At 42.6% G+C, this 16,928-nt stretch overlaps 1 protein-coding gene across 2 annotated transcripts in view; it reads left to right on the top strand.

The window, feature by feature from the left end:
- Nucleotides 1-16,928, top strand: part of NAPB (NSF attachment protein beta) — a 251,238-nt gene that overhangs the window by 95,757 nt on the left and 138,553 nt on the right. Inside the window, exons 3-5 of one of the 2 annotated variants that reach the window (XM_078649504.1) lie at nucleotides 2,648-2,764; nucleotides 4,093-4,139; nucleotides 4,275-4,352. In XM_078649504.1, the coding sequence (XP_078505630.1) occupies nucleotides 2,648-2,764; nucleotides 4,093-4,139; nucleotides 4,275-4,352 (242 nt within the window). The remainder of the gene's footprint in view (nucleotides 1-2,647; nucleotides 2,765-4,092; nucleotides 4,140-4,274; nucleotides 4,353-16,928) is intronic. The other variant, XM_078649505.1, reaches the window with a different exon arrangement.

The following is a 16,928-nucleotide window of genomic DNA, read 5'->3' as shown; positions in this document are numbered from 1 at the left end:
CACCCACACACACACCCCACACACACAACCACACATCCTACACACACACACCCCACACACACACCCCACACCCACCCACCCCCCACCCACACACACACACACCACACACACACTCATTATTTATTTTTTATTTTTTTGAGGGGGTGCGCGACCCGGTACACGTATCGGTACACGTACCGGTACGCGTACCCTGGAGAAAAAAAGAAAGACAGAGTTTTTTTTAAATTTAGCATTTTTATATAAATTGGAAGTAGTTCTGAAAAGAACTGTTTTTTTATTCTTATTGTTTTATATTTTTTTATTGTTTTTTTGTACCCCGCGACTTTAAAAAAAATATATATATATTCATTTTTTTTGCCTTGGGGGTCCTTGTGGGACCCCCTGAGCAGGCTTAGGGGGTCGGGGTGTTTCTACTCTGGCCCTTTTGCGAGTTTCACACCTTTGTGTCACTGCTTTCTTGTGCCTTGGTTCTAACAAGGCACAAGATGGCTGCCAGGGACACCCAGTATGCAAGGGGAATTAGTTCTCCCTCTTCAAACATGCACGGGGCTGCGTTGCAGAGAGGTGTAAAAAAGGGTGTGGCCTCATTACACCTCTATGCAATGCAGCCATCTATCGCATACTGGAGGCGCATGGTGGGCTAGTTGGCCCCCAGGGACCCCCATTATGCAAGGGGAATTAGTTCCCCCTCTGCAAACGCGCCAGGCGGCTGCGTTGCAGAGAGGTGTAACAAGGGACATAGCCTCATTACACCTCTGCAATGCAGCCCCCGGCGCATACTGGAGGTTCCAGGTGGGCTAGTTGGCCCCCAGGGGACCCCAGTATGCAGGGGGAAAGAGTTCCCCCTCTTCAAACATGCACGGGGGCTGCGTTGCAGAGAGGTGTAAAAAGGGCCGTGGCTTAATTACACCTCTCTGCAATGCAGTCCCCTGGTGCATACTGGAGATTCCTGGTGGGCTTTCAAGTCTTATCTAGTTAGGAATTAGCATTATAAAAAAACTTGAAATTCACTGAAAAAAACATAGGTTTCAGGCCTTATATAGTTAGGAATTAGCATTAAAAAACCTTTGAAATTCACTGAAAAAACCATAGGTTTCAGGCCATATATAGTTAGGAATTAGCATTTTTTTAAAACGGTCCCCGGAAGCTTGTTTCCTTTCCAGTGTAAGAATTGGCTTGGTAGTTTGGTTTGCCCTGTTCCCATCATGCACTGGGACAGGAACAGACTAATTTGCATATAGCCAGGTTCTGAGCTGTTATGGTGCAGTGAGCTAAAAAACGGTGATGGATTAAAACCATGATCTCTTGACTTGGTAAGAGTATTCTCCATCATTCAGAAACTCTGTCCATCACCACCCCCCTTTTCCAAAATCGTAACTTAAACTGGAAACAGGATTTGGTTTAGTAGGTGGTACTGGGATGTTTTTCCAGTATAGGGTTGAGTTGCCATAGATGGCGGGGTCTTAGCGGTCCTGGGAAGAAAAAGAAGTTGAAAACCTATCAACCTATCTGCCTTTGTTCACTTTCCTAAAATAAATTTACCACAATGTGAAGAGATAGTTTGTTCATTAACATAGTTCTTTAACATGCATGGTTGTTTGATAGTGCTCCATAAATATTTTGTTTTGCCCCCATTACCTTTCGACAGCCTATCAAAATGATAATCTATTTTGTATTGGCTCTGTGTGAAATTCCCGTCTCCAATCCTCTTATACCGTTTTTTTCTTATTTTGTTAGATTGTTTTGGGCCCGTTATTGAGGGTCATAGAAGTGCCAACAGATCACACATTTATCTTGTGTATCTTCTCTGTGTTCATGACCTCGTTGTCCGTCTACACCAATGGGCGGCAACCCATAGCTTAGCCCCCTCTCATGCACCACACTTTGTCCTCCTCCTGCATCTGCCTGTAATTCTGTGGCTGTTAAGAAGTCAATGAAAAGGGACTGGCAAAATTCAGATGAGGCTGACGAAAGACAAGGGCTACCCTAAGGTATTAACTGGGCTACAGTAGAACAGTAGGCAGAAGCCAGACTAAATTATATATAAACTGTTCAAGCAACTGCTGATCTGGTAGACTCAAGTCATACCACCAACTATCAAAAACATTTGTCCAAGACAGTCTTGTTGTATTGTATTTCTGTTACTCATTACAGATGATGAGCCGCAGCTGGGGTTCATCTTAACTTGGGAGTTGCAACTTTATAATTACACCATGCTCAGTCACCGAAGCTGGCTTCAATTTGCCAAGCCGCTATTTGAATGCTCCCCCACCCATTTCTGCCCAAAGACCTTCCTACCTTCCCCGCTAGCTCAGCCCTTCAGGCCGACCAAAACAAAGGTTTAGTGCCCTCAATTATTAAAAATGGATTTACTGTATTCCACTACCGAGGAGATCAATGCTAATTGTGTAAATAGATTTACTTGCATGTAAACTAAATTATCAGAAGACTGGATTAGTGATGGTGTGCCTAAACCATTTAATTTAACAATCTCTCATGCACGATCGAAATGGCTTGTGTCTTTGAGTTTAGTGGCGCTTCAAAGAGTATAGTTGGATGTTTTAAATTTCTCGGGAGATAATTGTATGTAATTATACAAATCGTTAAAATAACATATTGTAATGTATTATTTTCTTTTGTATGTTAGCTGCAGGGAACGCATTTTGCCAAGCTGCAAAAATACATATGCAACTGCAAAGCAAGCATGACGCAGCCACCAGCTTTGTAGATGCAGGAAACGCTTACAAAAAGGCAGACCCTCAAGGTAGGTCATTTGAAATACTTGTAGCATCACGCATGGATAGTACATCTTATTGTGTAGAGCATTTCTGAACGTCATGCTCATAGAAGTTAATGTTGTAGATTGCCTGCTGTGAAAAAGAAGCTAGTTTTGGACTGGATTGTTCTGACCAACATTTCTTTACTTTTTTCAAACGTATACATGTTTTCAAGCATTCCTCACCTAGCACAAACCCAGTGCAACCATTTTATTTGCCATAAATATAAAACTATTTGTGTGTTCTTATATTGGTGTACTGTTGTCTGAGCAATGTACAATTTGGAATCTGACTCAGTCACCTCAATCAATGTCCATAAAATGCACAGTATTTTGTAGGATACACGTTGAGTTGCATCCCATTCAACCTTAGCAAAATGACTTGTTCTTCTTTGATGGATTCAAATAAAGGTACCAGTCAGGTCACTGGGGAAAGAAGTCAGTGAAAAGCATGAGAGGGGCAGATGAAGAAGAGTTTGCATTACAGCGGAGTGTGGTTGGAATGGAGTGGTGTGTTGAAAGACCGCCCCAGAGATGATATGATCAAAGAACATTAGTAATGAGGGCACAAAGTTGTACACTAATTTTAAATTATCAAATTACCTTAAAAAAGAAATTAGCTACCCAAATGTAATCCTCCTAAACCGCAGGTAACTAAATGTCAAGTGCGCCGTGGTGAATGGATTTGGGCCTTGGACTTGGATCTTACAAACCCTTGTAATTAGTTGTGCCTAACAAATGACAATGGTCCTTTTCACCTTTCAGTTTGCCTTTTAATTTTAGGACTGTTATAGCAAGGGGTCGATCTACTTAAATAGTGTACTGTTTTTGATGTCTCAGCAGCACAACCTTTCAGAGTGTAAATCCGAGTTCTTTATGTAACTTGCAGGTTGGAGGTTCACATTCCCACTTTCATCCCAAACATTCGTCCGGTTGATAAATTGAATACTAATGAGTTGGGTATAAACCTGTTATTTATTTGTAGTGTGATTACAAATATCGGCCATACTGAATCTTTTTTAAACAAGTTATTATGTAAGCGGGACAGGGGTGCCCAGAAAGTCCAATCATTTTAAATATTTTGCAGTGCTTTTTAGTGGATTCTTGATTCATGACTTGAAAATTTGTCAACCTAATTTTAATACATTTTGGATAATTTCCGATGTGTTGCATGTCAAAATCAGTCTTTGGATGGGTTTACACCGTTAATGATCTTGAGTTTAAAATTGATGAATTTACCAATAAGAGTAAAAAACAAAGTGATGAAATGCGAACATAAAAACTTAATTATTTTTTCTTAAATGCAAACGCAACAGAGGCCATCAACTGCCTAAACACAGCCATCGATATCTATACAGATATGGTAAGACGTTGTATTGTCACCACATTCAAGTATCTTCTAATGCCAATATTAAACATGATTTTACCTGACATTAAACTCCTAAGAAATATTTTCCATTAATGCATGCTTTGATTTTCAATCTGTGGCCTTTTACAGGGAAGGTTTACTATCGCTGCCAAACATCACATAACGATTGCAGAAATTTACGAAACGGAAATGGTGGATATTGAAAAGGTAAGTATTGTTTTTACTCAAAATCTCAGTTTTTTTTTAACTGCTTTGAATACAACCCTCATATGTGATGGTAGCAGCAATTTCATGGAATGAGGTGCTATTTCTTTGTTTTTGCACAATGATGCTCTAGCACCACTTATTGAAAATATTACATCAGTAGTGAATGGAACAAGCATCCACCAAACATTTTATATTTTGCATCCGCACTACATCGTGCAAGAGTGGGTACTGGTGAGAGCATGGCACACTGATCCTCTTTTCAGCTGCATTGTGGTTGGCCTCCTGTGTGTGGCTGAAATGAAGTAAAAAGCTTACAAAACGCCCATAGTATCAGGTTAAGGCAAAGAGCTAAGGGGGTGGCAAAGTGTCTGTCTCCATGCTACTTGTTGACGTGTCACTCACTGTCCTCTCTAAGGTGGGTAGTAATGAGAGTATAAGTGGCCGGGAGATTAGCCATCAGTAATGCAAGAGCTGCAGTGGCACCAGGACTCTAGATTGTGAGGGATCGTTGCACTTTAATTGTAACTGTTTTTAAAGTGAGGCAGAGGTAAACATTTTCCTTTCTTACATTAGGGCCCATGTCACCCGTTGTGTCCCACTAGAGAGTGCACTGCCCAAGCAGACATTCACTTACTCCCCGAGTGTGAGGCCCTTGCCAGCGTTGAAAGGTGTGTCACTGTTTTGAGAATACAGCCTTGATGACCTCCTAGTTTATGATTTCATAATGTAAAGAGTGCTATGTTTATTATTGCATGTGTTGTTTACAGTACTGTTGAATATTGTGCGTTGCACTAGTACAGTCAAAGCCCCTTCCAAGTGGCTGCCACCCTCCCAAGACCCACTTTTCTCCATGCAGTTCACGGCCGGACTGCCCTACCTACCTATGTGTAATGTCTCACTATGGACATTGCCCAAGTAGGGAAACTATGTGTAAGCAGAAAAGTGGAATGTGGCTGCGATAAACATATTTACCTACTCCCCCTGGACTAGCAACTGTGTTGCTCTATTGCCATGCAGGCCTAAGGGCTCGCTGTTTCCTAGCTTGACAACAGGGTTATTTGGGGCACTCTGTAAGCATGGCCAATGTTTGGAATTAGGGAAAGGGAGAGATGGGTTTTTATCTGTGTTCAGATATGAAGTGTGGGCAACTGGCATTGTGACACTCGGGTCAGACTGAGTTTTAGAAATCTCGGCTCTCCTTCTCCATCAGAATTGCTGACCTCTAATGCCTGTAATATATTGCCATAAGGTTGTCCAATACTGAATGTGGGTAGTGAACTGAGTCTGGTACTACTGCCAGCTGTGTGGGTTCTGTGAAAGAAGCATGCAATACTGATCTTGTGAAAGAAGCTTCCAGTTTCTCTCCATGCTTTTAATTTTCAGGGTCTGAATTCGGTGTCCCTTGCTGTTTTTAATGCTGTACTAGTTGTATATGTGATGGGAACATTCTCAGATGCTGTAAAAACTGTACCGTTTTTTTTTTACCTGAGGAAACCATGCACACTTGATTTCGTGCTGGTTCTTTGCTTGTACGTAAGCATACATTGATGCTTCACTTTGGTTCTCTCTTTTCTGTGTGAAGAAAGTTTGAACTTCTCCTACTTGGGTTGTACCTGCCCTGTGTGAGTGAGGAAACTGGTACTGCTGGGTTGCTGCCTGTCCTGAAGCTGTTCGGGGTGTCTGTTATACCTGCAATATATCTGTCCCATGCTATACCTGTATGGTGTATTCTGTCAAGGTTTGAAAAAGAAAACACTGTTTGCTTTGTGAGTCTCTCTTTCATCCGATTATTGGATCCTGTGTACAGTCTCAAAGTTATACTGGATTTAAATCACCGCTCCAGTGATAAATGCCCAAACCGAATGTGAGAGCCGTTAAAAAGGGAACAGACCTTTAATGGATGTATAGTCCACTACGACATGCTATAAGGCTATTAAAACATTCCGGCCCATGAGGGCAGATTGACCTAATTAACCTCTTCTATGCTCATGACGAGCTCAGCTCGTCATGAGGCACAGTGCAGCTGCACTCATGACGAGCTGAGCTCGTCACGGCCGTTGGAACGTTGCACGCGGGGATAATTACCCTGCTGTGCTGAACGTTCGAAAAACGGGTGTGGTTGTGACGAGCTCTGCTCGTCATGAGTGCAGCTGCACTGTGCCTCATGACGAGCTGAGCTCGTCACAAGCACAGCGGCGCCGCACGCGGCCCCCCTCCCCCCGCACAGCAGGGTGAAAACATCCGGCAGCGAAGGGGTTAATAAAACAAAGGCCTACCTCAGAGACCAAGGGGATTGAAACCCACCCGCCATGCGTCCTTGAAGCCCTTGTTTCACAGATGTTGCTGTAAATGTTCAACATTTGCCATCTGTGTGCAGGGTCACTCTTGTTAACTGGTAAACATTCACAGCAATAGGTGTGAAAGGAGGCTGAAGTCAGACCCTGGTTCTCCCTGGGCTCAGCTAAACTGCTTCTCCACATTTAACACAGCCAGGGAGACCTAGAAGTAGAGCAGAATTCTTGTCTTCCTCCTTCGGATGCTCCAGTGACACTGTGCGCTACGGAAGGAGAAGGGGGGGGGGAGCTTCTGTGTCCTCTGCTGCACAGGCTCTGCCTCTGTCTTTCCTTTGCCCTATCCATATAGTATGAAGAGGCAGGAGAAAGACACAGGCAGAGACTGTATTAGGACATTGTAATGTTGAGAGCAGCGGGCCTGTACCAGGTTTTATAGGCCACTGCTACTCCATTGTCTTCAGTGGAGATTTCAGCATACTAATGTCTGGTATATATTTGTTAAATGGCCCCATATCATTAGAATAGCATTCAATCAGTCTGGATATTTTAGCCAGTTGCTTCTGTATTGTAGAATTAGTTTCACTTTTCCCATTTTACATATGCAACTCTGTGAGCGTTTGGGGATGGTTAATATCACATGTAATAATGGATTCCTTAATGATGCAGTTGATGGTAATCGCATTAATGTCAACCATGCCACCCACCCTGAAGTATAGTGAATGACAAAAGCGTGCCTGCACATACTTCTTCCCTGCAGTTCTGGTGTTCTATTTGAAAATCCCCTTGTGCTTTACTTCCTATTCTTCCTTTTTATGGTGACTGTATGCTGGTGGCACAGGTCAGTAGTCTCTGAGACTAAGGGCCTGATTACGACTACAGCGAACCATTGGACCGCCGTAGTTGCAGTGACAGTCCGTGGATGGCCAGACTGGTGATCAACCCGCCGTATTACAACTTTGGTGGTTGGACCGCCTAAGGATCGCTGCAACCGCCGGTGGTGTAGTGGTCAGACGCTGCAAATATGCTGGTGGTACTGCTACAGTTTCCACACCGCCCTCCTTTTCACGACGGTGAGGAAACTGGGGAGGCCCAGGACCCCCTGTCTCCTCTGTTGATGGGGGTGCATGCAGGAGGGCACATGAGGTGCCCCTCTGGCTTTCTGTACCCCTGTTCCTACATGGGGAGAAATGCATGAAGTGCATGACATGGTGCATTTCTTCCTGTTCTGGAACGTGCTGCAGTGCTCCCACGGCTGTGCCTTTCTAAGGCTCTCCTTTGGCAGCACAGGATTAAACTTGTAATCCGGCGGGTGGTCTGACAATTAATTTGTCGGTCTTTCTGCAGGGTGCAGGAGTGGCGGCCTGCAGGAAGACTGCCAAACTCGTAATGAAGCCATAAGACACTCATAACATTTAACAGAATCTCAGTACATAAATAACATACCTTGACCTTTTGCTCATCAACTGGATTGAGCCTCATGTGTTCAGCATCAGCTAATCCAAAACACTCTATATTTTGATATTTAACTCGAAATTGCAACAAATAGTTTATTTCTGCACTCTTTAAATCATACGAACCATTCGCCCGTAGTTTTAATATTATAGTTAGCCAAAAGCTAGAACTTAAATAATAGCCACTGGAATTGAGCTGATTCTCTATGGCGTTTGAAGCAGATGTGTGTAAGGTGTAATTTTGCCATATTTGTATAATGTACCCATGGTGTTCTTATTTTGTAGTTCTGAGATGTGTTACTAAATATTCTTATGTTCAAACATTTCCTGTTGGAGCAGAATGAATACTTTGAAAATAGCTTGTTTTTGTTAGCGTTTATGCTGACTTTGAGTACCTAAAGAAAAAGATCTTTAGGAAAGATATTGGAGAATTGAAGGAAAAGGAAACCATATCAGGATAATGTTCTGTATTTGAGACACATACCTGGTCCCCAGATGCAGAATACTATTTGAACATTGAATTGCAGATGGATACTGGCCATTAGCAAGAGAGTAGTAGATTCGGTGAAAAATGTAAAGATAATGATGAACTTTGCACTTATTCTTGATATGTAAATTGTATGTAGTAATATTTGGATGTTAAATTGCCCTATTTTGATCAATCAAGACTGATGCTGTTGAAAATAATTGGGTCTTTCCAGAATATCTGCTTTTACTTTAAAGTCTTTGTTAAGGCTGGTCATGCAGTGGCACTCTCATTAAAGCAGCTCAATTCACCTTGAAAGTAATTGTGTTGCATGTTCTCCTTGTGCCTGGTCATGAGTTTATTTACACGTGCACTATAGTAGAGTAAATGAGTTTAATGTATCAGTGTTTTGCTAGTTTAGTAAGCATGTGCTATAAACTATAGAATGTTATTTTATTTAATTTAGTGAGAAATTTTAGCTGTGTCTGTGGACCTGTGGCTAAGGTTGGTTGGCATTTAATTTAATTTGTGTAGCTGATAAAAATCGTTACAGATAAATAAGAACAATCAACACAGTAACTAAAATCAGACAAAATATATTCCTACAAATGGTCCATTCTGACAAAGGCTAAAACATGTTGGGCACAAATAAAATAGTAACATGTTTTATTCGGAACTATAGCATCTAACAACAGCTGTCATACATACTCTTCCAACTTATGAACACATTTTCTTTAAAGAAAGTCAAGGAGTTTGAACGTGATAAATGTAAAGACCCAGTCAAACAAAAAACTAGTTTCCTGTGAACATATGAATGGTACTGGAATCGATAAGTGGTTTAAAGTAAATTGCGTATTAATTTAACAAACTAAGACATAAACATAGCAAGAGAGGAAGTCTTTGTTCTCATGCCATCATATTCTACAGTTTCTGCTACGTAGATCAAATTATGACAAGGGCCCTCCGAATCCTCTTCTTAGAACAAAAAAAACAATGGAAGCCACACAAATGAATACCATATTGACTAAGAGGGACTTGACAATAAATATCAGTGTGGGGGTAGCAACGGTGTAACTATTACAAACATATTTTGAAACTTCTTGTACTTAAAATAGTTTCTTCTTGGCATGATATGTTTTGAACCACTCCGTATGTATTTAAAAAATATATATATATTAAAATCTTACATTTCCTATCTGAGTGGTAACATTTAGTAGAGGTTCTTTAAAATCACTCCAAACAAACCTAATGACGGGTATTACTGAGACCGTTACTGGGCCTTGCTAGCTACAAAGGTTAATTGGGATAAACTAAATTCAAGGTGAGGATTAGACTAAGAAAGCAAAATAGGTAGGCCAAAGATTATTCCCCAAGCATCACAAAGTGGTGTACCATATTGTTTATTCAAAGTACACAGTGTACCCAGCTGTAATGTACAGTATTTACGGGCTCAGCTTTGCTACACATTAAGATTAGTTTGATAAAAATAACAATGAGCTCGTTGATCAACCTAAGAAATGCATAATTTTGGGATACAAACATATTAAATGTTTATTCAGGTTCATTTCTGAATGGTCCTGCATACTTAAAAATAGTAATATTAACTCGTTTGCTGAATTTGCACTTCTCCCAGGGGGCAAATATATTTCAGAGAATGGGAACTCTTAACCACTTTATGGTTTAAACTTAAATGTGAAAGTGTTAACACTGCTATGCCATAACTTCAGCAAATTTTTCTTTAACACCGGAAGTATGTCAACTAAAGAAACCGCAAAGTTGCAACAAAGCCATATTTAAAGCTGAGAGTAGGTCTGAATTTCATGATTCATGAAGCAAAGCTTCGCATATTTTGCGGCTTGCCGAAATCAAGAACCTCATTTATGTGTAATAAGGTAACCCGTGTATGTTTTACTAACGTTTATATTAAGTTTGAGTAAAGTTTGAGACGCTTGCCTATGTGTATTTCTAATGAAATTAATCCATGTCCTCTAAAAAATGGCCGCCGCTTGTATTTTAGTTACTGCGCATGCGTCAGCCACACTCACGTGTCCTGACGCGTCTGCAGAAGTGGAGGGAAAGTTATGCGCATGCGTAATTCATAGCTGTGCTTATCATGTGGTACTGCTCGTGCCACTGCTCTTGTGCCGTCTCAATGTAGCTAACATTTAGAACCGCATAAGTTTATTTCTTGATGATGAGTTAAAAGTACAAACCCTGTGATGTGTTTTCATAATGACATTATTATGTATTAATTTGTTTTCGCTTACTTTTCATGTACCGCGGGCAATGGGGGTCTGAGTGAGAGGAGAGCCATATTGGAGGTCCCTTCTGCGCCTGTGCGACATTCGGCAGCACGAGGGACCTTGGCTGATGGAACATAGCCAGCTGGCAGTGATGGGCGAGATGCTCCTGAGAAAGTCACCTCTGCCCTGCGAGAACAGCGAATGTGGCTTCTTATATGTTACATTGTATAGATGTGCTACTGTTAGCTCATGGGAACCCAAACATGCTAGGCGGTCCCAAAATATGTAAATGAAGGCTTGAAATCGCATATTGTGATTGGTGTGTTACCCAAATCCTACCTTAGGACCAATCGAAATTGAGGGATTCTGACACTTTGCAACATTGGGGGGTGGTACACTGTCCCAAAACTGTATATCTACCCTGGGTTCACCTAGTGAACCGTCCGACTTGTCTGGTTTAGCTGACCTGTCACTGACCCAACGCACTCAATAGGTGACTGAAAATACAGAGAGCTGCGGAGCACTCTGTCCGAATTTGACCATAGACTAAGGTTTTACTGAACCTTAAAGTGCTGGCAAGGCACTTAGCTGGGAGTTCGCTGACCCAATCGGGGTCTTGATCGATATCTGCAGAGCGGGTGGAGCGCAGGCGTTGCTTCCTAACTGTGGGTTCCGGTCCTGTCCTGAAGAGGGTCCTGTCCTGAGGGTTTGCTGTCCTGTCCTGAGGTCCTGTCCTGACTCTTATTCCGAGGGTATCCTGTCCTGTCCTGGGTGTCCATTCTGCACCTGCTGTCCTTTGAGGGGTATCCTTCCTTGAGGGTTTCCTGACTTTAACTGACCCGTGGCCAGGGTTTGGTTTCCACACCTTTCTAGGTAAATACTGCTCCGAAATCTCTTGAAATTCTTGCACCTTCTGAATTTCTAACTTTTGCTTCAATAAAGTTCAACATTGCAAATATGATATTTTCCATGCCTTTCCGCAACTATTGAAAGTCATTTAAAATTTTGCAAAGTTATTTCTATGTCTTCTCATTTGTTAGAAATTATATTTTGCATAGCAGTGTGTCATTTTCCTGATATGGTCTAGAACTTCGTTGCCTAGGTTGTTCAAAGGCCCTTTCACCTTAAGTGAAGCGTGTTATTCATTATAAGTTCTTCTATAATCACACACACTTAGTCTATCACTGTTTTAGATAAATACTGACTTGCATAAGTATCTTTTCTCGTTACATTTTATTAGTACTTTGATGATTACTCTGTCATTATTTCTTTCTGCCTATGTGATTTACGTTATCTTGGTTATTGATTGCCTTATTTTACTGTATCTCATGCAAGAAAATATTGAACTTTAGATAAACATTTTAAAACTTCCAGTTGTCCGTGGTCATTTACACAGTATTTTGAATGTTACTGGTTGGGTTTGTATTTTGTTGCCTTTCCTTTACAGCTAGCTCCCTGATTCATTGTGGTCATTAGGCACCTGCATCGGTGGATGGTAAGTCGGGTGCACTGAGAATTGGTAGCAGGGAACACACACACACCAAATTGGTAGAGCTCGTGAAGTCACCTGATCGATGTATATGGTGATTTGAAAAGTATATGGGCCCTGAAGCCGGAAACGGCGAAAACTATTGGTCGGGTGGCCTCGCGCGCTCTATCAGTTTTTCTGGTAGATCAGAGGATGGTTAGGGACTAGTTGAGAGTAAGGCAGGGACTAGTTAGGCTAGTTAAGTCGGAAGCTGCTATTATATTAATGCTGCTATAAGAGCGGCTGTTCTGAGGGAACTGATCACTCTCTTGTAAATACGCTGCTGAAATTCATGAATTGCTGTATTGTCATTATTCTTGTTCTTATATTGTTATATGTACTAATCCATGCATTTGTAAATCGACTCGTTAAGTGTTGTCCGAACTCCCCGGGGAATTGAAAGGGCAAGTGGTGAATAGAATCCATTGTCCTGAGGTCACAGGTTCGAGGAAAGTTAGGTGCAGGTTAGGATAACCGGGAAGCACTAACTAGGGTTTTCTGAATACATGTGTGAATAAATGACAGTAACGGGGTTCATTGGCAAAATTCCCATAGTGGCGTAACCTAGTAAGGGTCACATCGGAAGAGTAGCAGGTTCCTCGGAGCTAGCGTGAAAGCAGAGGGGTCCGCTGAGAAACCTTAAACTCGGAACATATCCCGGAAAGAAGTGGATGAGTTTAGGGGAATAACAGGTTCACCGATGCTAGAGTGAAGGGTAGGCGGAAGAGATCTGCCCGCAGCAAGTGAAAAGTAAATGGAAGTAGTTTACTTGCAGTAATAGAATTCTATCTCTGTCTAGACACTTGAGCACTGTGGCGAATGTGTATTTGTTGTAAAATAACCAAGCACTGAGCACTTTAAAAGTAAGAAAGTTTCCGTTACCTTGTGAAGGGAGGGAGTCAGTCGAGAAGCGCCTCTGACGTCACTCTGTGCCGCGCTGGGATTGGTAGAAACAGCGGGCGGGTAGCGGAGCTGAAATTGTAAAGGAGGGGTGAGCGCCGGAGCGTGGGAACTGTCTCACGAAGGGGCCGCGCACCCATTGGCAGAGCTTATTCTGTGTCGCGCACCCATTGGTTGCACGAATTTTCTGAAGCGCATTCTGGTTGGAGGTAGTTTGTAAACAAAGTTAGCACAGAAGTCGTATGTGGCACTCGCGGACTACAGAGACGCGACCTGATCCAAGGCATCTAGGGTTTGAAAGGGATCAGTGGAAGGCTAACAGATACGATATTATGTACGGAACCAAGAGAAAAATGTCCCTTGTAAATAAGGTGAAAAATTATTTTAAAACGGACAAACCCATTAAATCTAGGGAAGGTGTTCTTGTCCCAGCACCCAATACTCCTGCCTCATTCATGATGTTTGACCGAGGGTACAATACCTGTGTGTGGCTGGAGAATTGGGTGAAGTACACAAAAGATGACGGAGTATTGGCTTTTCCGTTAGATGGTACTTTCAATGGTAGGATCTTATTTAATTTAAGAACCCGAATGAATGAACTGCATCCCAGACCGAGACTAACGCAGTATGAAGCATTAGAGGAATGGGAGATTGAGGCTTTTGAAAGGGAAAGACCCCGAATGGACAAGGGTTTGACCAAGTGGTACCCCAGGCTGAAACAGGAGTCCAGGGATAAAAGGATGAAACAGTGGAGGCAGAGCATGATTGTTGAGGGTCTGTTTCCCATGATGCCGGCATGTCATAACCCTGCAGCGGGGGGGAAAAGTACTGAAAAATGTAAGCATTGGGGGGCCCTAGGGGATTCAGATGATGAACTAATAGATGACATCTGTACCAGAAGTCCGCCACCTTACAATGAGGGAACCCGACCTTCCAGTGTAGGAGATGTTCCCCGACGCCCCTTCCAAAAGGAAGAAGACAGGTCCCTGGGACTGGGAGGGGGTGGTCAAGTATTACCCTATCCTGAGAAACCCGAACTGGCGGAAACAAGGGATATATATCCCAAAGTGCCCGCAAGTCAGGAAGAAAAATATTCACGTACAAAAACTTTTTTCCCCAGACCCTTGTATGAAAGCGAAGAGAAACCATCGAATTCAGGACTGCCTTTTGTTCAACCTCCATATGGGGAAGAGCGCAGGTCCTTTAATACTGGAACTTTATTTCCGAAGCCAAATTATGGTGGAGGACCAAGTGAAACGCATCCTACTGCCCCGAGTTTTACTCCTCCGCCTACTGCCCCGAGTTTTACTCCTCCATTGACCCCACAGATATTACATGACACAACTCTAAGAAGGGTACTAGTGGAAAAGGAGCAAGAGGCTCTAGCTAGACAAAGAACAGAAATAATTCAGAAAATTTCTCAGATAAATACCAGTCCTGAGGCATTGACTATTCCAGTAACTATTGGACCGGTGGTCCCGTTATACGGAAATGGTCAGGGAAATTCGATTACTCCAGTCATGACCCCAGTCATAGCAACCCCGAGACAGGAACCAATCATCATAGATGATCAGTCCAGTGAGTGCGAGTCTGAAGTTGCATTCTTGGAATTGCCAAACAAACAGACCGCAAAGGGAGCACAGCTGAGGTATAACCCTTTTAATGCAAAGGAAATTAAATTAGAGACAGCAACAGGTACTAGGAATGTCTCTCTGGTAACTCCGGATGAAATTGAGAGTTGGAGTCGTGAATTAGAAAAGCAGACTCCGCAAACAAAGCCTTTAGACCTCTACAAGCTGAGGGTTGAAATAGAAGAATTAATGGCAGGAAATGTGGGGTTGAATCGATTGAATACCTACTCTGAGGAAGAATTGTCGTTCATATGTAAAAGCTTTACAAGGAACACCAGAGTGCTCCATGAAAAACTGACCGAAACAGCAATTAGTATGGGGGTAGATATCTCAAAATCCAAGCCCTTACAGAAACCATACAGAGCAGACTTCTCAGACAAGGATATAGAACATCTGAATGTGGCCGGAAAGAAGCTACAGATTAAAGAATTAATGGGGGTACTGCAGAAATGGGGAGATGTGGAAAAATGGAGAAGCAGGTGGGCGAAAAAGAGGGAAGAGGTTCGCTCCCGACAAGTGACTCCCGAGTTTGCTTTAAGAGAGGTAGAAAAACCTGAGCAGTTATGCCCCATGCGCGAAGTTCCAGGAGGGAAATATGTGCATGTCCCCTGGTCTAGGCAGGATATTGTGTCCTTCACGAACGATTTTCCAAAATTAAGAGAGAAACCAGTTGACTGGTACCGGCAAGTGGAGAGGTTCGTGAAGGTACAGAAATGTCTGTGGAAAGACCTGGATGGGTTTTTCGACATTGTGGTTCCTGTAGATTTATGGACCCAGTGTAAAATAAACATAAATTGGCCCAGTGAAGAGTATCCCAGAGACAAGGACACAGGGGAGCCATCAAAGGAAGTCATGCGAAAATATGAGCAGGTAATTCAGCACTTGAAAGAAAAGGTGCCCGCCAAGGAAACTGATTGGACAAAAATAGATAGAACAACACAGGAAAGGGACGAAACAGTGCACTCCTTCTATGAGAGGTTATTGCAGGTATTTAAAACATACAGTGGTATTGACAACATCGACCTGAAGGATATGACGCACTTTATTTACAGGTTTGTAAATGGTTTAAGACCTGAAATTTGTCAGTGGATAAAGGACAATAAAATCTGTTGGCATACTAAGAAAATGGATGAGGTCCTGCGGTACGCTAAGTACTGCGAGGACGAGATGGCAGAAAAGAAAAAGGCCCTTAAGGAGAAGGTTATGTGGGCTCAGGTGAAGCTCGCAGAACAACAGGAAAAACAATTGAGTAACATGGTTAAAAATGCTGAGAACAAAAGTCCTGGGGGAGGGGGTGGAGGAAAGCCCCGGCCCAAATTTAGCAGGGAAGAGGCTATGAAAAAATTTCCCTGCCATCAGTGCGGCGAAATTGGACACTGGCGAAACGAGTGTCCCCAATTAGTCGATGTTAATGAGACAACTCCTGATTTAATTCCACAGACGCAGAAAGAAAGACCAAGAAAGACTCAACCCCAGGTAAAAACAGTTCAGGTGCCTCGAGCACCCAAACAGGTATACAGGGGAAGACAGGCAGAAAATGAAGAGATAGAGGTTTGGGAAAGCGGGGAGAACAGAAATACAGCAACTTCGCAGTATCTGCTGAATGATACCTTCCTTTGTAATGATCAGGACTGACGGGGCCTGAGAGGGGAGGACGAGGAGTGCGTACTTGGCGCTTCCTTGCCGGTAGACCAGTCTGGACCATATATTGAAGGAAAGGTTGACGGAAATGATGTCACCTTTCTGTTGGACACTGGCGCTACCCGTTCTACTGTAAGAACAGTGGACGTTCCAAACCTGCCCCTCTCGGGAGAAAACATCCAAGTAGTAGGTGTATCTAATCAATTGATTAGTACTCCTGTTACCGAACCAATGGAGATTTCAATTGGAAATTTTAAACAGATGCATAGATTTGTAGTCTGTGACACCAGTCCAGTAAATTTACTGGGACGTGATTTGCTGTGTAAAATGAACTGTACCATCTTTTGCACACCAAAGGGTGTCGAAATACAGACCCCAGATGAAGACGGCATTTATAAATTATTGTTGCTTAGACCTGACTC

This window comes from Lissotriton helveticus, chromosome 6 (genome assembly GCF_964261635.1).
Source record: "Lissotriton helveticus chromosome 6, aLisHel1.1, whole genome shotgun sequence".
Taxonomy (NCBI): domain Eukaryota; kingdom Metazoa; phylum Chordata; class Amphibia; order Caudata; family Salamandridae; genus Lissotriton; species Lissotriton helveticus.
Note: the sequence above shows the minus strand (reverse complement) of the source record. Positions and strands in the feature narration are given on the sequence as shown.